The 16,114-nt window shown below is 52.9% G+C and overlaps 1 protein-coding gene across 1 annotated transcript; it reads right to left on the bottom strand.

Annotated features, from left to right (window-relative positions):
• Positions 1-4,409: 4,409 nt before the first annotated feature.
• Positions 4,410-5,616, bottom strand: LOC100276610 (Protein CHLORORESPIRATORY REDUCTION 7 chloroplastic). The gene is given in 3 exon segments (NM_001150359.1): positions 4,410-5,031; positions 5,116-5,246; positions 5,386-5,616. Coding segments are annotated over 3 exon segments (516 nt in total). The 5' UTR covers positions 5,498-5,616; the 3' UTR covers positions 4,410-4,758.
• Positions 5,617-16,114: the final 10,498 nt, after the last annotated feature.

Genomic DNA, 16,114 nt, shown 5'->3' on the forward strand with positions numbered 1-16,114 from the left:
CCAGTTTTCCCACTCTAGTAGTCTAGTAGCCTATATGTATAGGTTCAGTCATCCATTTTTCAATATTAGCATGAATCGCTTGCTGTACCAATAGGTTACCGAGTCATGACACATATAATTTAGACTATTTACTAAGATTATTATTGATTACTTACTATTTACTAATTAGACTATTCTATTGATATTTTGTCAGATGTCTAAGATGATTATTGATTACTGTTTTAAGATAACCATATATTATGTATTTTTGCATTTGCGGTGATTTTTTATATATAATTAAATTTTTATTAACAACATATATTATAATAATAAGGACCTCTATTTTAAATCTTGCTTGGATCCTAAACCCTAAATCATAAACTCTAAACCCTAGACCGGTACTGAGTGAATCCTCGATCCGCTACTGGATGCAGATGTGGAGCCTGAAACTCCTAGCTAGCGTGTAGCAATGGGGTTGACCTTATTTCTAAGGGTTTTTTTTTGTATAAATCGACTTTTCAGTGTTGTCCATAAAAACTAACTTCTTTAAAAGAAAGTCAAACAATGAGTTTGGCAGTGACAGCTATCCACAACTTCTCATTTACCTCGCAACTCGCCACTGGTAGGACCACAAAGCTGCAGTTGGGCTCGCGTTGCCCGACCGTCGAGAGGCGAGAAGCTAAGGGGCGTGGGAAAAAAGAATCGACTGGTTTGGTCTATCCACCAAACTAGTCCTAAGGAGATTCTTTTATGGATTAACTCCATTTTTCTATCCACCAAATCAGCCCTTATGGCTTCCCATTCATCGACTTCCTAGTTTTTGTGTGTTGTTTCGTTAAATTTTCGGTAAATAAGCCATACATCCAAGCTAGGGCGACAACTAGTCGAGCTGGACTTGGTACCACTCCACGGACCCAACGTCTCTGTCGATCTCGAGCACGCACACGGACCTGACGAGGTACGAGACGACCTCGTCGACCGTGCCGAACCTAGCGTGGTCTGGGGACAGGGTGTCCCCGGGCCAGTTCTTGAGCCAGCCCTTGAGCCTCTCCTCCAGCTCCTCCTCCAGTTCCTCCCTGTACACGAACGCCTCGTCCACGCCGGGTTCCATCAGCACATACGTGTTTTCCGCCTATCGCCTCCGCGCTGCACAAACCTTGAACCAACAGATAGTGGTGGAGCGTGACATACTGGTTGGAGTTTTTTTAGAAGCTTAAATTACTGTAGGGAGGGCCTGCAGTATTTTTTATTGCATAAAGAGAAAAAAGAAAAGAAAATACAGGAGGGTAGCTACAGGAAGGATAACGAAAATTACAGTACAGAGCACTGAATCCAGGTCTTAATTTTATCCCCTATCTCTGGTTTAACTCGGTGACACAATAAATTCATTTCTGTTTTGAACATGTCCCGACATTCCTCCACAGTGGGCGAGATCTCATTGAACACCCAATTGTTTCTGCTTTTCCAGATGCTCCAGGTTAATAGGATGATAGTTTCAAGTTTCCATGGGACCTGCCAACGTCTTCTGATCCTTAGGATGGTGTTGATTAGATCAGTTGTTCGTGGCGGGGAGATTCCTATAAAGGACCAGCATCTCCTAGCAAAACTGCATCTGAAAAAAGATGAATGGCTGTCTCTTCAGCTTGAAAAATACAGTTGTCACAGGTGTATGAATCCAGTAGCATAACTCGTTGTCTTAGAAGTGCCCGGGTATTTAGTCTGTCCTTGAGTAATAGCCAGAAGAAGACCTTGTGTTTGGGTTGGCATTTTGATTTCCACAGCCAAGTGAAGATGGGATGAGTCCACTGGTTGCCCATCAAATGAGAATAAATCTTTTGTGATGAAAAGAGGCTAGAAGAGGCATTGCAGAGCCATTTGTCTCTCTGATTATTATGCGGAAGATTAACCAAAAGACCCTGCAAAGCTTGAAATTGCACAAAGGCCTCAGCCGACAGTGGGGTGTGAAACATCTCATGTGAAGCTGCCATTCTTGCTTGTTGGATGGTGATATCTTTGCATGAAGCGAAAGACCAAAGTTCTGGATATCGTGCCGATTTGCGTATAATCCCAGTTGTCATGCCACAAAAAAATGTTTTACCATCTCCAATCTCCACCCGAGCAATTCCTTTGAAAGATTCAAGAGTTTTAAGGACGTCTCTCCACCAGAAAGAGCCAACTGGTTTATCTGAGGACAACGAATGGCTATAATGATTGGCCCAGATGATATTGATCCACGGGATGTCAGCTTTGTTATAGAATTTATGTAGATTCTTCATAAGAAGGGCTTTATTTTGTAATTCTAAATTTATGACACCCAATCCCTCCTGAAATGTTGGCTTGCAGACCGATTTCCAGGCTACTTGAGGGGGTTTCTTGGCATTTAAATATGCACCTCTCCAAAGGCAGTGCCGTCTGAATTTGTCAATATGTTTGATCACCGTTTTAGGAGCTTGAGAGTGCACATGTAGTATGTTGGAAGTGAGGAGAAGATTGCATTAACCATTTGTAGTCTGCCAGCCTGTGATAAGAAGATAGAGGTTGACGCCAGTCTTTTCTCAATTTTCTGAATAAGAGGAAGAAAAGCACCCAGGTTGGGTCTTTGTAATCCCAAGGGAAGCCCTAAGTAAGTGAACGACATTGATCCAATTTTGCAGCGGAATGTATTTGCAAGGATTTCCATTTTTGGTCTGTGACATTGATGGGAAAAATATTAGATTTGTGGTAGTTGACATGTAGCCCTGTGGATTCAGCAAAAGAATTGAGCATCGCCTTTAGAAAGAAAAGTTGTCTAGGACAAGCTTCCATTATGAGAATAGTATCATCTGCATATTGAATAATAGGGAAATCAGGACCACAATTGCTCGGCAGGGGGAGCCGTAAGATGCCACAGTCACAAGCCTTGTTGACAATTGACTGCAGAAGATCAGTTGCAAGAACAAAAAGAAGTGGGGACAAAGGATCTCCTTGTCTGACTCCGCGTTTGCAGTGAAATCGTTTCCCAGGGACGCCATTCAAAAGAGCTTCTAAAGTGCCGGAGTCAAGAATCATAGAAACCCAGTGAATCCATTTGTCACCGAACCCCTTGTGCCTCAAAACCTTAATAATAGTTGCATGTTCCCATTTGTCAAAAGCCTTTTCAAAATCTAGCTTTAGAATGACCATTTCTTTTCTGGACTTATGGCAAAGAGAAATGTATTCAAAAGCCTAGGCTAGACAGTTCTGAATTGACCTAGCCTTGATAAAACCATATTGATTCTGATGAACTAACTTTGTGATCACCTATTGCAAACGGTTGGCTAAGATTTTTGTCAACACTTTAACACTTGTGTTAAGGAGGGAGATAGGCCTATAGTCACCAACTGAGTCCGGGGAGCTATTTTTGGGAATGAGAGTCACGTATGAACCATTAATGTTGCGCATGCAAAGTGATCCTTCATTTTTTTGGATAATTCATAGAAGTGTGGAGCAATCACCGACCAACATTTCTTCACAAAGTCCGTATTAAATCTATCTGGACCTAGCGATTTATTTGAAGGCAGACATTTAATGATCCGATCAATCTCATGACAAGAGAAGGGGTGCTCAAGTTCTGACAAATTATCAATCGGCTGAATCAAGGATGGTAAGTTAAAAACCATGGATGTTTGTTGAGAAGTCCCCAATCTGTTCTTGAAGGCATTAAAAAGCACAGTTTCTTTGTACGTATGAGAAAAAGTCGTATTTCCATTATCATTCTTTAGTGACGATGCTTGATAGTAGCATTGGCGTGAAAGAACTTAGTGCCAGCATCACCAAGGGTAACCCATTTAATTTGACCTCTTTGTTTCCAATAAGTTCGCTGTTTAGACAAAAGATCATGCAGATGGAGGATAAGTATGTCTTTGAAATTCCATTTTTGTATAGTTAAGTCTCTACTCTCCTCAATGAAGTCCAATAGCTGAATAATCAATTTAACCTTATCAATCAATTTTGTTAAATTAGGGAGAGGCTTATACCAACCCTGAATCGCTTTTCGTGCCCTTTTAAACTTGGCCATGGGCCTTTTAGCTGGGTCTGGTTGAAATAGAGGCTAACTCCAAGAATCTTGAAAAATTGTATGAAAATCTTTAAGCTGAAGGCTATAATTTTTGAATCTGAAGATGGGCGATTTGGGAACATTAATTTGGACATTGATCATCCAAGGAATATGATCCGAGGTTCCTCTAGAGAGCGAAAGTGCAGAAGTGGCCGGGAAGTTGACAGACCATGCTTTGGAGATTACTCTAGAGAGCGAAAGTGCAGAAATGGGCTAGATCCGCCCCTGACTCCAAGCCCTTGCCAAAAAAGGTTGCGCACGCAATGACACAATCAATCAAATCCGAGAAGAACTATCCGGCGATGAGATTGTAGCCGCTAGCCGGCTCTTGCTATGCCACAACTATACATGTCTCTTAGAAAGTCAAAGACTTCCAGCCGTGTTGTTTAGTTGCACAAATATGAACAATTATGATCAAGCTAACTACATGAAATATTCAAGATGCTGATTAAAGGATTCTTCGAGGTCTCCTACCAAAGGCGTGCCGATCTAGAGTAGTTCTTAATCTAGAGCGGAAGGAATTTTTTGAGAAAACAAGTCCTCACTGGTAGGAGACCGCAAAGGAGGGGTAAGCTCACGGAGTCACGGTTCGCGTCGCCATATCTGCATATTGGGCGGCCGTCCAGAGGCGAGAAGTTGAGGGGCGTGAAAAAAAAGGCTCTCAATGGGTTTCTCAGCGCTATACATCCAATCTAGGGCGGCAACTAGTCCAGCTGGACCTGGTACCACTCCACGGAACCAACGTCTCCGTCGATCTCGAGCACGCACACGGACCTGACGAGGTACGAGACGGCCTCGTCGACCGTGCCGAACCTGGCAAGGTCTGGGGGCAGGGTGTCCCTGGGCCAGTTCTTGAGCCAGCCCTTGAGCCTCTCCTCCAGCTCCTCCCTGGACACGAACGCCTCATCCATGCCGGGTTCCATCAGCACGTACGTGTCCGACTGGATGTCCGCCCGTCTCCTCCGCGTTGCACAAACCTACAATAGGAACCAACAGAGAGTGGTGGAGTGTGACGTACTGGTTGGAGGTATAACAACATTGTTTTCTTTCTAGAATTGGACCTGTTCTCCGTGGCCTCGCATTCTCGGCGATCGCTTCAGCGAGGCCGTGCAAAAGCTCGCGGCACCACCCACCACGAACGCCGTCTTCTGCGAGCGCCGGCGGGGCAGCAGCAGTGACGCCCTTCTGCTGCCTGTGTTTTCGAGGAGACAGTGCAGATGACGGGCGCTTGTGCGCGGTGACGCAGAAGTGGAATATGGTGTACAGTACACAAAACTCCGTCCGCATCAGGCCTGTATGCAGAGGAAGTGAGGAACCAGGAGCAGTTTTACCTGAAGGTCTGGGAGACGGCAGCCATGGGGGACGGCCGCCGGAGAGGTTCCTCTTGCCGGATGGCGCGAGAGACGCTGCAGGCCAGGCGACGGCGAGGGCGCACGCCATCATGGCTGCCCACCTGCGGTGTGGAATCACTGCAGAACGAGACGGAATTGGGAGACACGAGGCGGCGGTGGGTGAACACCGCGCAAAGAGCTGCTTGGCCTCCGATGTACCGCACCGGATGTGAACCGGACGGAGCTCTCTAGTCCACTAACGCAACATCAGATGTCTGGTTTGCAGATTGGCCCTTTTTTCATGGAAGTATTATGTGTGTGTTCTACTTTCGTGCACATGAACGACTCCACAGGTCACGAAAGAAAGGTTACATCTCTATCTCTATTATACTTAAAGCACATGTTGAGCACCGTTTTGAGCCTGGCGGACCGTCCGGCCCTGAGGCCGTACGGTCCGCGGTCCGGACAGTCCGCGCCTGTGGGCCGGACGGTCCGCGCATGCGCAGAGCAGTTTAGGGTTCCGAGTTTTGTGATATGGTTGTTTGCTAGATTTGCGGAATTAGCTCGGAATCCAGTCGTGTAAAGGGTCCAGCCCCCCTCCTCTATAAAAAGAGAGGTATACGACCGATTTGTAATCATCATCAATCGAATCAACACTTCTATTTCGCATTTTATCCTAGGAGTAGCTCTAGTCTAGTTTAGGTTTAGCATCTCGATCTCCAATTTTTCGCTTCTCTTCGACTCTACGCCGATTAGAAGAGTCTAGGTCGGCCTGCCGAGCCTAGACATCACCTAGGATCTCTCCTCCCCGACGGGGTCCCTCCCGAGAGCAGCGAGATCCAGGCCGCCGCCGGCGACTTCCGCCGCCTCTACATACGCGTGGACCGTCCGGCCGTCAGGCAGAAGACTCAGCCCCTGCGCCAGGTCGCGGACCGTCCGCGCCTGACCAGAGAGCACCGCCACGGTTCTTGCTGAGTGTTTGGCGCTCCGAAAAGGCGTCAACATACTTTTTGGCGACTCCGCTGGGGAAGACATATTTAGACCTATCAAATCGGCCCTCAATGGCCGGTTCAAGGGATAGTTCTGAAGTTTCTCCAAGCAACATCATAGAGCCGACTTGGGAAACCTTGCCGACCGACGAACAGCTCCAGTTCGAGGAGCACAAGGAGCAGATGATCCAGGAGGCGAAAGCAAAGTTCTTGGCCAACTTCAAAGTCGACAGGAACAACAAGGTCGTCCGACATCGGGCGACAGATCCAGCTTCACTGCAACCCACGCCAGATATCCCCAATGTAAGTAATACAAACGAGCTGCAATCTCTTAAGAATTATGTAGATGAACAGCGTGAACAAATGCAAAATATCATAGGGGATATGCAAAACGACTATAGGAGGTTAGCGCGCTGTTGGAACTTGCTCTCAGCAGCAAGGAGGCCAACGAGGGTGAACGGTGGTGACAACAGGGTTACGTGCTCGGGGGCAATAGCTCTGTTGATCTCGCCTCTCACGGGCACTGTGCGGGGGTATTTATAGGTATCTGAGTGCCCAGCGCCTTGTGTTAAGGACGCATGTGCCCTCAGACACCTAGTTTATCCCCAGAATATTCCCATAAAGCAGGGTTACAAGCTGTAATTACAAGTATGCCTTTACAAATTAGGCCCGTAACACAAAGGCGGCCACGCAGGGCCCGTTACAATGGGCCAGATCACACGTGGGCCTCAGGACTGAACGAGGCCGCGCCGCGGGAAGGCGTCGCCGCAGGCCTTCGTCAAAGTGCCGAATGGAGCGAAGGGTGTCCCTGCCCGCTTTGTCTCTGTCAGACCAGCGACTGCGGCGAGGGCCTCGAGCGAAGGGTGGCGTCTTTGCCTTCGCCCCAACATTTGCCCTCCGAGGGACCAGTTCGATAAAGTCACCTGGTGCCGAAGACGTCGCTAGATGGCGGAGACGCTGCCCTCGCTCGAAGTGGTTCCGCGGGGGTTTTTGATGTGACCGTTGATGGACGGCGTACTGTTGGATTGCAGGTTTCCCGAAGCGCCGCGCCCTGCCTATAAAAGGGGGCGGGGGTCGGCGCTGTTTGAACTTTGCCTTCCACGCTCCGTAAAAACCCTATCCGCCCGCCGTCTTGCTGTTCCTCTTCTTCCGCTGCTCCTTTTGCTCGCCGGAGTTCTGGCTCGAGTGAAGCAGACCGCCCGCCGCCGCCGATGGTACGTAGCAATGCCGTCCTCTTCTTCTTCCGCCGACACCACGCCGCCGGCCGCCGCCTCGTCTGAGGAGACGTTGAGTAGCGTGATGGTGGAGGAGTTGCGCGCCGGCGACTCTGTTGATTTTGGTATGTCACGGATGACGTCAGCCCGCGTTGAAGATATGCAGCGGTTGGGCTACTTTGGCGGCGGAGTTGCTCGTGCTCCGGGGACGGAGGAAGTCCCCGAGCCGGAGGGTGAGTTGGTCGTTTTCGAGGCGTTCTTCGCCGCCGGTCTCCGCTTGCCTGCGCACCAGTTTGTTGGCGAAGTCCTGCGTAGATTCAACGTTCAAATACATCAGCTGACACCGAATGCCATGGTGGCGCTGGCGAAGTATGTCTGGGCGACGACTTCGTACGGCGGACAGCCGTCGGTTGAAGTTTTCGCGAAGAATTATTGTTTGCATTGGTAGAAGAGGATGGTTAGGGACGGAGTTGCCCAGTTCGGGTCATGCACATTCACGCCGAAGACCGGCAAGACCACAATGCCAGTAGTGGAGTTGGTTCCGTGCGCCCGCAACAAGTGGGGCAATTGGAATGAATTTTGGTTTTACGTTGCTGAGGGTACTATCGAAGACCATGAGGGACTCCCCGTGTCTGAGATGTGCTCTCATTATTACTCTGCGTATCCGCCTTTTGAAGTGGCAGAAGAGGATGCAGACGAAGGGGCCCTTCGGTGCGCCGCCGGTCAGAGCAGTGGGCGTGATTTAGTTGAAGAGTTCGTGGCGTACGGGGTCTGGCCCTTGGCGCACGGCTGGGCGCTGGGCGAAGTGTGCCCTCGCCAGATGCCTTTTCACGGAGGAAGGGTGGTGCAAAGTCCTGCCTTCGCACTAAATTTGCGAAACCGTGACCCGGCCGCCTTTGTGCGTGATGCGGAGGACTTGGCGGTACGGCTCGTGGGACGTTACGTGCCGAGGACGGAAGGCCAGCGCAGCTTTGATATCCGTGGGTCAAATGACCGTTTGAACAGGGTCTTCGAATTAAATCAATTGCCGTACGACGACTACCCTGGTCAAGACGAAGCGGACCGCCGTGGGAAGAAACCGGCGGTGGAGACTGGAGGCGACCCTGAGCTGGCGGCCGCCCCCTCCTCAAAAAAGAGAAAATTAGGTACTGCGATGGGAGGACTTGGGGTGTTTGATAGTTTTGCTAGAGAGTTAATGAGGACGTGTGCGGCCCCGGGGGAAAGGATGTCTTCGCCCGAGCTCCGGGAGTCTTCGGCTCGGATGCTGAGGGTTACCGGGGGTTGTTGGCCTAGAAATGTTCCTATCCCCTGCGCGGCTGAGGAGGACTGTTTTACATCTCGTATGGTTCATCAGTGGAGAGTTTTTCCTTACGGGCGAAATATCGGTGCTGTTGTGTGGGCAGTGATGGACAAGGATCGCCAAGGGGCGGCGCAAAAACGCCAGGCGACTGTCAGGATTCACGAAGCTCGGCCGAAAAGGCCGCGGGGAACTGCGAAGGCTGCGGCCTCCGGCGGAGGCAAGCCGCCGCTGGCGGCGAAGGCGGGCGCCTCTGCACCTAGCAAGGCGCCGGAGGCAACGGTGGGCGCCGGGGGCTCCAAACTGACGAAGGTGGTGCCGCCGGCCAGCGGAGTGGCGGAGGCTTCGAAGGCGGCCCGAACGTTGCCGCCATCGGGCAAACGCATTGCCGACTTCGGCACCGAGATTAATGTGGACGATTATCTTGGGGGTAAGTCTCTCTCTCTCTCTATATATATATATATATATATTTTAATTCGCTGATGCGTTGCAGGGTCGGACGAGGGCCAGCTTGCTATAGTTGCGCCTGCCGCGGCGATCGCGACGGCTGCGCTAGCGCCGAAGGCGAGGGGCGAGACCCTTGGCGCCGGAGGCGAGGTGTCGGTCCTCGCGATGGTCTGGGACGAGGCGGGCGTGGCGACCCGCCAGCTGAAGGGAGTGACGGAGGCGCTGAGTCAGGCGACGGAGGCGCTGAGTCAGGTCCGCTGAGTCAGGCGATTTTTTTAAGGCCGCGGCCTCACGTGTGCTTCTGCAGGTGGCTGACTTCACCAGTCGTACTGCGTCGGGGGCCCTTACGGCAGCTTTGTCTGCCGAAGTCGAGAGACTTCGGACGCAACATGCTGATGCCGTCCGTGAAAAATCGGCCTCCGACAGCAAGTGCCGTAAATTGGCGGACAGGGTGCTGGAGAAGGAGAAGGCTGACCTCCGGCGCCAGCTGGCGGGGGAGAGGAGGGAGGCTAACGAAGCCATCGCCAAAGAGCAGGCTGCGCAGGCGGAGGCCAGGCTGGCGCGGGCGGAAGGCAATATTGCCAAGGAGCGCGCCAGACAGCTGCAGGAGCGGCTTACAGCCCTGGAGAGCCGCGCGAAGGGGGCCGAGGCCGCGATGCGAGCGGAGGCGGAACGGACGCGCACGCAGCTTATGGCTGCATATCGCGAGCTGGGTGCGCGGACCGGTGACTTCGAGGTGCCGGAGCGAGAGGCCGGGCTTCGCTGTCTGGAATGGGTGCAGGAGGAGCTGCAGGAGCTCCCCACTGTCTTGGAGGGGTTAATGTCGTTCACCTCCCTGGTCACCTGCGAGGGGGCGATGAACGCACTCTCTCGCGAAGGGTGCCGGCACTTTGAGGCCCTCGACTAGGCAGATGAAGATTTTGGGCGAGATATCTATAAGGTCGAAGACCCCGTGGTGAAGGAATCCGCCGGGGCCCTCTATGACCGGATGTGGGGTCTGTACGGTCGTGAGGTGGTCAGGGAGCGGGCCGAGGCTGCGAGGGCTCAGGTAACGTTGTCGTTTGTTCGGCGTTTGCTGGATGTGGTCTGTGCGTGTGTTTGCTGAATTTTTGTGTGTTTTGTCTTAGGCGGAGCGTGGCGAGCGGGTGGACGACTTCGGGGCACTAAACAGCGCGCTGCCTGACCCGGAGCCGACCCCCGCGGAGGCCGCGACTGGAGTCGCCCTGGAACCGACCCCGGAGACTGCGGAAGACGCGCCAGGCGCCCCCACATCTGCTGCGGCCGGCGAAGACCTGCCCCCAAAGGTGGCCGAAGGCGCGCCTGATGCCCCCGCAGCTGCTGCGCCGAGCGCTGAAGATCCCGCGGCGGTGGTGGCGGAAGCAGCGGCGGAGCCAACGGCGGAGGCTCCCACAGCGGCAGGGCCTTCGCAGGTGGCGTAGTGGGTGTTTAGGGTTGGGGAATTTTTGGATGTTGTACTGAATTTTGGTTGCTGCGCAGGTTCAAGATTTTGGGCCTGCGCACGCAACCGCTACTACTGAGTTTTTGGCGGCTTCGACCGCGGAAGGTGGAAATGAATATGGTGGATCTGTATCTGAGTTTTTTGATTTTACTGACTCTGGGAGCTCGGTTGAGTGGACTGAGGAGTCGTCGGAGGAGGATTTGGATTATTTTGCGGCCTTGGACGTGGCTGCGGCGGAGGCTTCGCCACACGCTGCGGACGCGCCAGACGTGCCAGGTCCAAGCACCGGGCGCCGACGACGAAGGGCGGTTGCAAAGCGTAGGGTTAGCGCAGAGGAAGGGGCTCGGCTTCGCGTGAGTAGGGCTGGTCGGCAGGAGCTGTTGTCTTTGCCGGCTGCTGTGGGTACAGGGGAAGGGGAACTGCGAAGTCTTTTTGCGGGTGAAGAACTTAGGATAATGTTATTTAATTATAGGGAGATGGGAATTATTCCAAAGGTTGAGCCGATGTAGAGCGTGGTGCCCTCGCTTGTATATGTGTAAGGGCTTGTAAGATGAAGTTGTGTGCCCTCGCGTGCCTGTGCCTGCGAGGGCGCTGTGTACTTTGTCTGGTATGGTTGGTTATGCTGTGCTGGTGTGATTATAGTCGGTCTTGGCGCGGATGGTTTGATGTTGTCGTTTCTGCTTTTGTTGTACTAGTTCGGCTGCGCCCTTAGGCGGCTTCTGCGTGGAGTCTTTGCGATAGACTTCGGGCTTTTTCGCACTTGTTGTGCTAGTCCGGCTGCACCCTTAGGCGACTTCTGCGTGGATAGTCTTCGTGATAGACTTGGGATTTTTTCGCACTTGTTGTGCTTAGTCCGGCTGCACCCTTAGGCGACTTCTGCGCGGATAGTCTTCGCGATAGGCATCGGATTTTTTCGCACTTGTTGTGCTTAGTCCGGCTGCACCTTTAGGCGACTTCTGCGCGGATAGTCTTCGCGATAGACATCGGATTTTTTCGCACTTGTTGTGCTTAGTCCGGCTGCACCCTTAGGCGACTTCTGCGCGGATAGTCTTCGCGATAGACTTCGGATTTTTTCGCACTTGTTGTGCTTAGTCCGGCTGCACCCTTAGGCGACTTCTGCGCGGATAGTCTTCGCGATAGACTTCGGATTTTTTCGCACTTGTTGTGCTTAGTCCGGCTGCACCCTTAGGCGACTTCTGCGCGGATAGTCTTCGCGATAGACTTCGGATTTTTTCGCACTTGTTGTGCTTAGTCCGGCTGCACCCTTAGGCGACTTCTGCGCGGATAGTCTTCGCGATAGACTTCGGATTTTTTCGCACTTGTTGTGCTTAGTCCGGCTGCACCTTTGGGCGACTTCTGCGCGGATTTGTCGCACGCGAGGGTGGCTAGCGCTTGGCCTCGCGGTGACTTCTAATTGGTCGAATGCCGAAGACCGTTGTCGCGGTCTTTTTTCGACACATGTTTTTGTGGGGGATTTTTGTCACATATATTACATGGCTCCGCCTCGTTAAAAACCTCACCCCCCGGGAGGAAAAGAGTGCGGGCCGGTACAAGATTGCTTGCGGCGAATTACAAGGGCGAGATCAGCCCTAAATGGGTCAAACAAAAAATTTGCGAAGGTTGTCGATGTTCCAGGAGTGCTCCAGGTCCTCGCCATTTGGCGTTGTGAGCCTGTAAGCGCTGGGGGAAGCTTTTGACTTGACTATGAAGGGCCCCTCCCACTTGGGCTCCAACTTGCCCTTGGACTCCGTCCGAACTGTTCGGACGAGTACGAGGTCCCCCTCGCTGAACTCTCTCGGGATGACTGCGTGGTCGCGCCATGCTTTGGTCTGGGCTTGGTATTTGTTTAGGGCCTGTAGGGCGAAGACCCGGTCTCCGTCAATGAGATCTTTTGAAGTTGGCTCGTCCACGTCGGGGACGGCTGACGGAACTGTACGCGGGGACCCATGCTTTATTTCTTGCGGGGTCATTGCCTCCGATCCGTATAGAAGGCGGAAAGGAGTGAACCCGGTCGCCCTGCACTCAGTTGTGTTTAGCGCCCAGACTGCCTCCGGCAATAAATCGGTCCATCTGCCTTTTTTTCGTCGAGGAGCATCTTTTTGACAGCTGTGAAGATTTTCCCATTGGCACGCTCCACGACCCCGTTGGAATGCGGATGATAGACTGAAGCGAAGGCAAGCTTGGTGCCGATGGAGAAACAAAAATCCTTGAAATCTTGGCTGTCGAACTGCTTGCCGTTGTCAACTATCAGCTCGGATGGTACTCCGAAGCGGCAAACAATGTTCTGCCAGAAGAATTTTTGGGCAGTCTTTGATGTGATTGTGGAAACAGCCCTCGCTTCAATCCATTTGGTGAAGTATTCGACGGCTACGAAGGCGAACTTAAGGTTCCCCTGAGCGGTGGGCAGGGGCCCGACAATGTCCAGGCTCCAGCGCTGGAGAGGCCATGTATGGGCAATCAGCTTTGTATATTGCGAGGGGTTGCCTGACCGAGGAGAGAACTTCTGGCGGGCTTCGCAGGACCTTGTGACTCGATTTGCGGCGCAGATCATTGCAGGCCAGTAAAACCCTTGTCGGATCACCTTGGCAGCCAGGGCCCTTGGCCCTGCGTGCGAGCCGCACGTGCCACTGTGGACTTCGCGTAGGATTTGCATGCCTTCGGTTTCGGTGACGCATTTAAGCATTGGCTGACTGACCCCTTTCTTGTATAATTGGCCCTCAATCAGTGCGAAGTCCCGGCTTCGATGTCTGAGGCGCTTTGCCTCACTGACGTCGGTTGGATGATAGTACCCCTGTAGGAACAGGGTTATTGGTGCCCGCCAGTCTTCGGTCATGATTAGGTTGACTATACGGTGGCCCTCGCTATCATTAGTTATCTGGAGCCCTTCGGGGCTCCGGACGGCTGGCGTGCCGATGGTGTGAAAGAACACGTCGGAGGGCAGGGGCTCGCCCCTGGCGGCGGCCTTGGCTAATGCATCGGCCTCCTCGTTCTTGGCCCTATCCACATGCTGCAGGGTGAATCCCTTGAACTGTCTCTCGAGACTTCGGATAGCCGCGAGGTATTGCATGAGCGCGAGGTCTTTTGCTGCATAGTCTTTCTCGACCTGGCCGACAACTATCTTGGAGTCTGTCTTGATGATACATGTGGTGACTCCGAGGGCCCTTAGCTTGCGGAGGCCGAGGATAACCGCTTCATACTCTGCTATGTTGTTTGTACATTTGTCGGATTCCAGAGCGAAGTTGAGGCATGCTGCATATCTGTGTTTGACTCCGGCTGGTGAGGTGACGACTGCAGCGACGCCTGCCCCCGCATGGCACCATGCGCCGTCGCAATGGATGGTCCAGACCTTCTCTGTGGACGGGTCCGGCTGCGTTACTGGCCCAGTCCAGTCGACGACGAAGTCTGCCAGGACTTGCGACTTGATGGCTGTCCTGGGCTCGAAGCTGATGTGGTAGCCGGAGAGTTCGGCTGCCCACTTGGCAATCCTCACTGATGCCTCCGGGTTTCTGAATAGTTCACCGAGCCCCCTGTCTGAGGTAACTCGGACCTTGAATGCTTCAAAGTAATGGCGCAGCTTGCGCGAGGACATAACAACTGCGTAGGCGATCTTCTCCAGCTCTGTCATGTTGCATTTGGACGGTGTCAGGACTTCGGAGACATAGTAAACAGGGCACTGTCTGACTGCGCCCTCGACTGTCTGCTCCTGCACTAGTGCCGCGCTGACCGCGTGCGGCGAAGCCGCGACATAGAGCAATAGGGGGAGCGAGGAGTCGGGGCTTGTGAGGATGGCCAGCTCCGACAGGTACTGTTTTAGTGAGGCGAAGGCCGCTGCTTGCTCCGGTCCCCAGGCGAAGTCTTTCGCACCGCGGAGTGTTTTGAGGAAGGGAAACTTCGCTCGGCGGACCTGGAAATGAATCTGTTGAGAGCGGCCAATCTGCCTGTCAGACGCTGGACGTCCCTGGCGGACTGTGGGGGCGACATGCCGACGATGGCCTGGATCTTGGTTGGGTTGGCCTCGATGCCGCGGTGTGACACCAAGTAGCCCAATATCTTGCCCTGACGAACACCGAAGATGCACTTTTCCGGGTTTAGGCGGAGTCGTGCATCTCGCATGTTCGCGAATGTCTCGGCCAGGTCGGCGAGATGGTCCTCCTTATTCTTGCTGGCGACGACGATGTCGTCCACATATGTGAATATATTTCTGCTGACCTGCCCTTCGAGTACTGTTTTGGTGAGTCTGGAGAAGGTGGACCCGGCATTCTTGAGACCCTCCGGCATTCTGACGAAGCAATAAGTGCCGAAGGGTGTTATAAAGCTGGTGCTAGCCTTGTCTTCCTCCTTCATGTATATCTGGTGATAGCCGGAGAAGCAGTCGAGGAGAGACATGACCTCGCATCCGGCCGCGCTATCGACTATTTTGTCGATCCGCGGCAGCGGGAAATTGTCCTTTGGTCAGGCCTTATTGAGACTGGTGAAGTCTATGCACATTCGCCATTTCCCGCTTTTTTTCTGCACCATTACAACATTGGAGAGCCACGTGGGGTAAGCCACTGGCTCGATGAATTTAGCCTCCAGGAGGCGGTGCACCTCCGCCTTGGCGGCCTCTGTCTTTTCGTCTGACATTTTGCGAAGCCTCTGCTTTTTGGGTCGCGCCGAAGGGTCAATTCCCAAGCTGTGCTCGATTATGGATCGGCTGACTCCGACCAGATCGAGGGCGGACCAGGCGAAGACATCTTTATTCTTGGCCAGGCAGCAGAGGAGTCTCTCTTCTTCAAGTGAGGTGAGGTCTTCGCTGATAGTGACTGTCTGCTTGGGCGTGGCCTGATCGAGGGGGACAGTCTTGGTCCCGTCTTGGCTCTGCAACTGTGCCTTGTCGTGCTGCTTATCGGTTGGGCTGGCAGGCATGGGGACCTCGCGCTGGGTCGTTAGACAGTGTACGTTCCTCTGGCCAGGCACGAAGTCCCGCTCTATGTTGCGCGCCGTCTGCTGGTTGCCGTAGATTGTAATGGCGCCTAGCGGACCTGGTATCTTCATACATAGGTACAGCCCGTGGATGGCAGCTTCGAACTTATTGATGGAGCCCCGGCCCATGATGGCGTTGTATGGATATACCATGTCGACAATGTCGAAGGTTACTTGCTCGCTTCGGGCTTTGGGTGCTACACCGAAGGAGAGGGGCAACTCTATCTTGCCAACTGGAAAGGTGCCCTTGCCGCCGAAACCATACAAAGGGTTGTCCGAAGGCTTCAGCAAGCTGTGGCTTATACCCATGCGGTCGAAGGCGTGGAGGAAGATGATGTCCGCCTGACTGCCGTTGTCGACT

This window comes from Zea mays, chromosome 3 (assembly GCF_902167145.1).
Source record: "Zea mays cultivar B73 chromosome 3, Zm-B73-REFERENCE-NAM-5.0, whole genome shotgun sequence".
Classification (NCBI taxonomy): Eukaryota; Viridiplantae; Streptophyta; class Magnoliopsida; order Poales; family Poaceae; genus Zea; species Zea mays.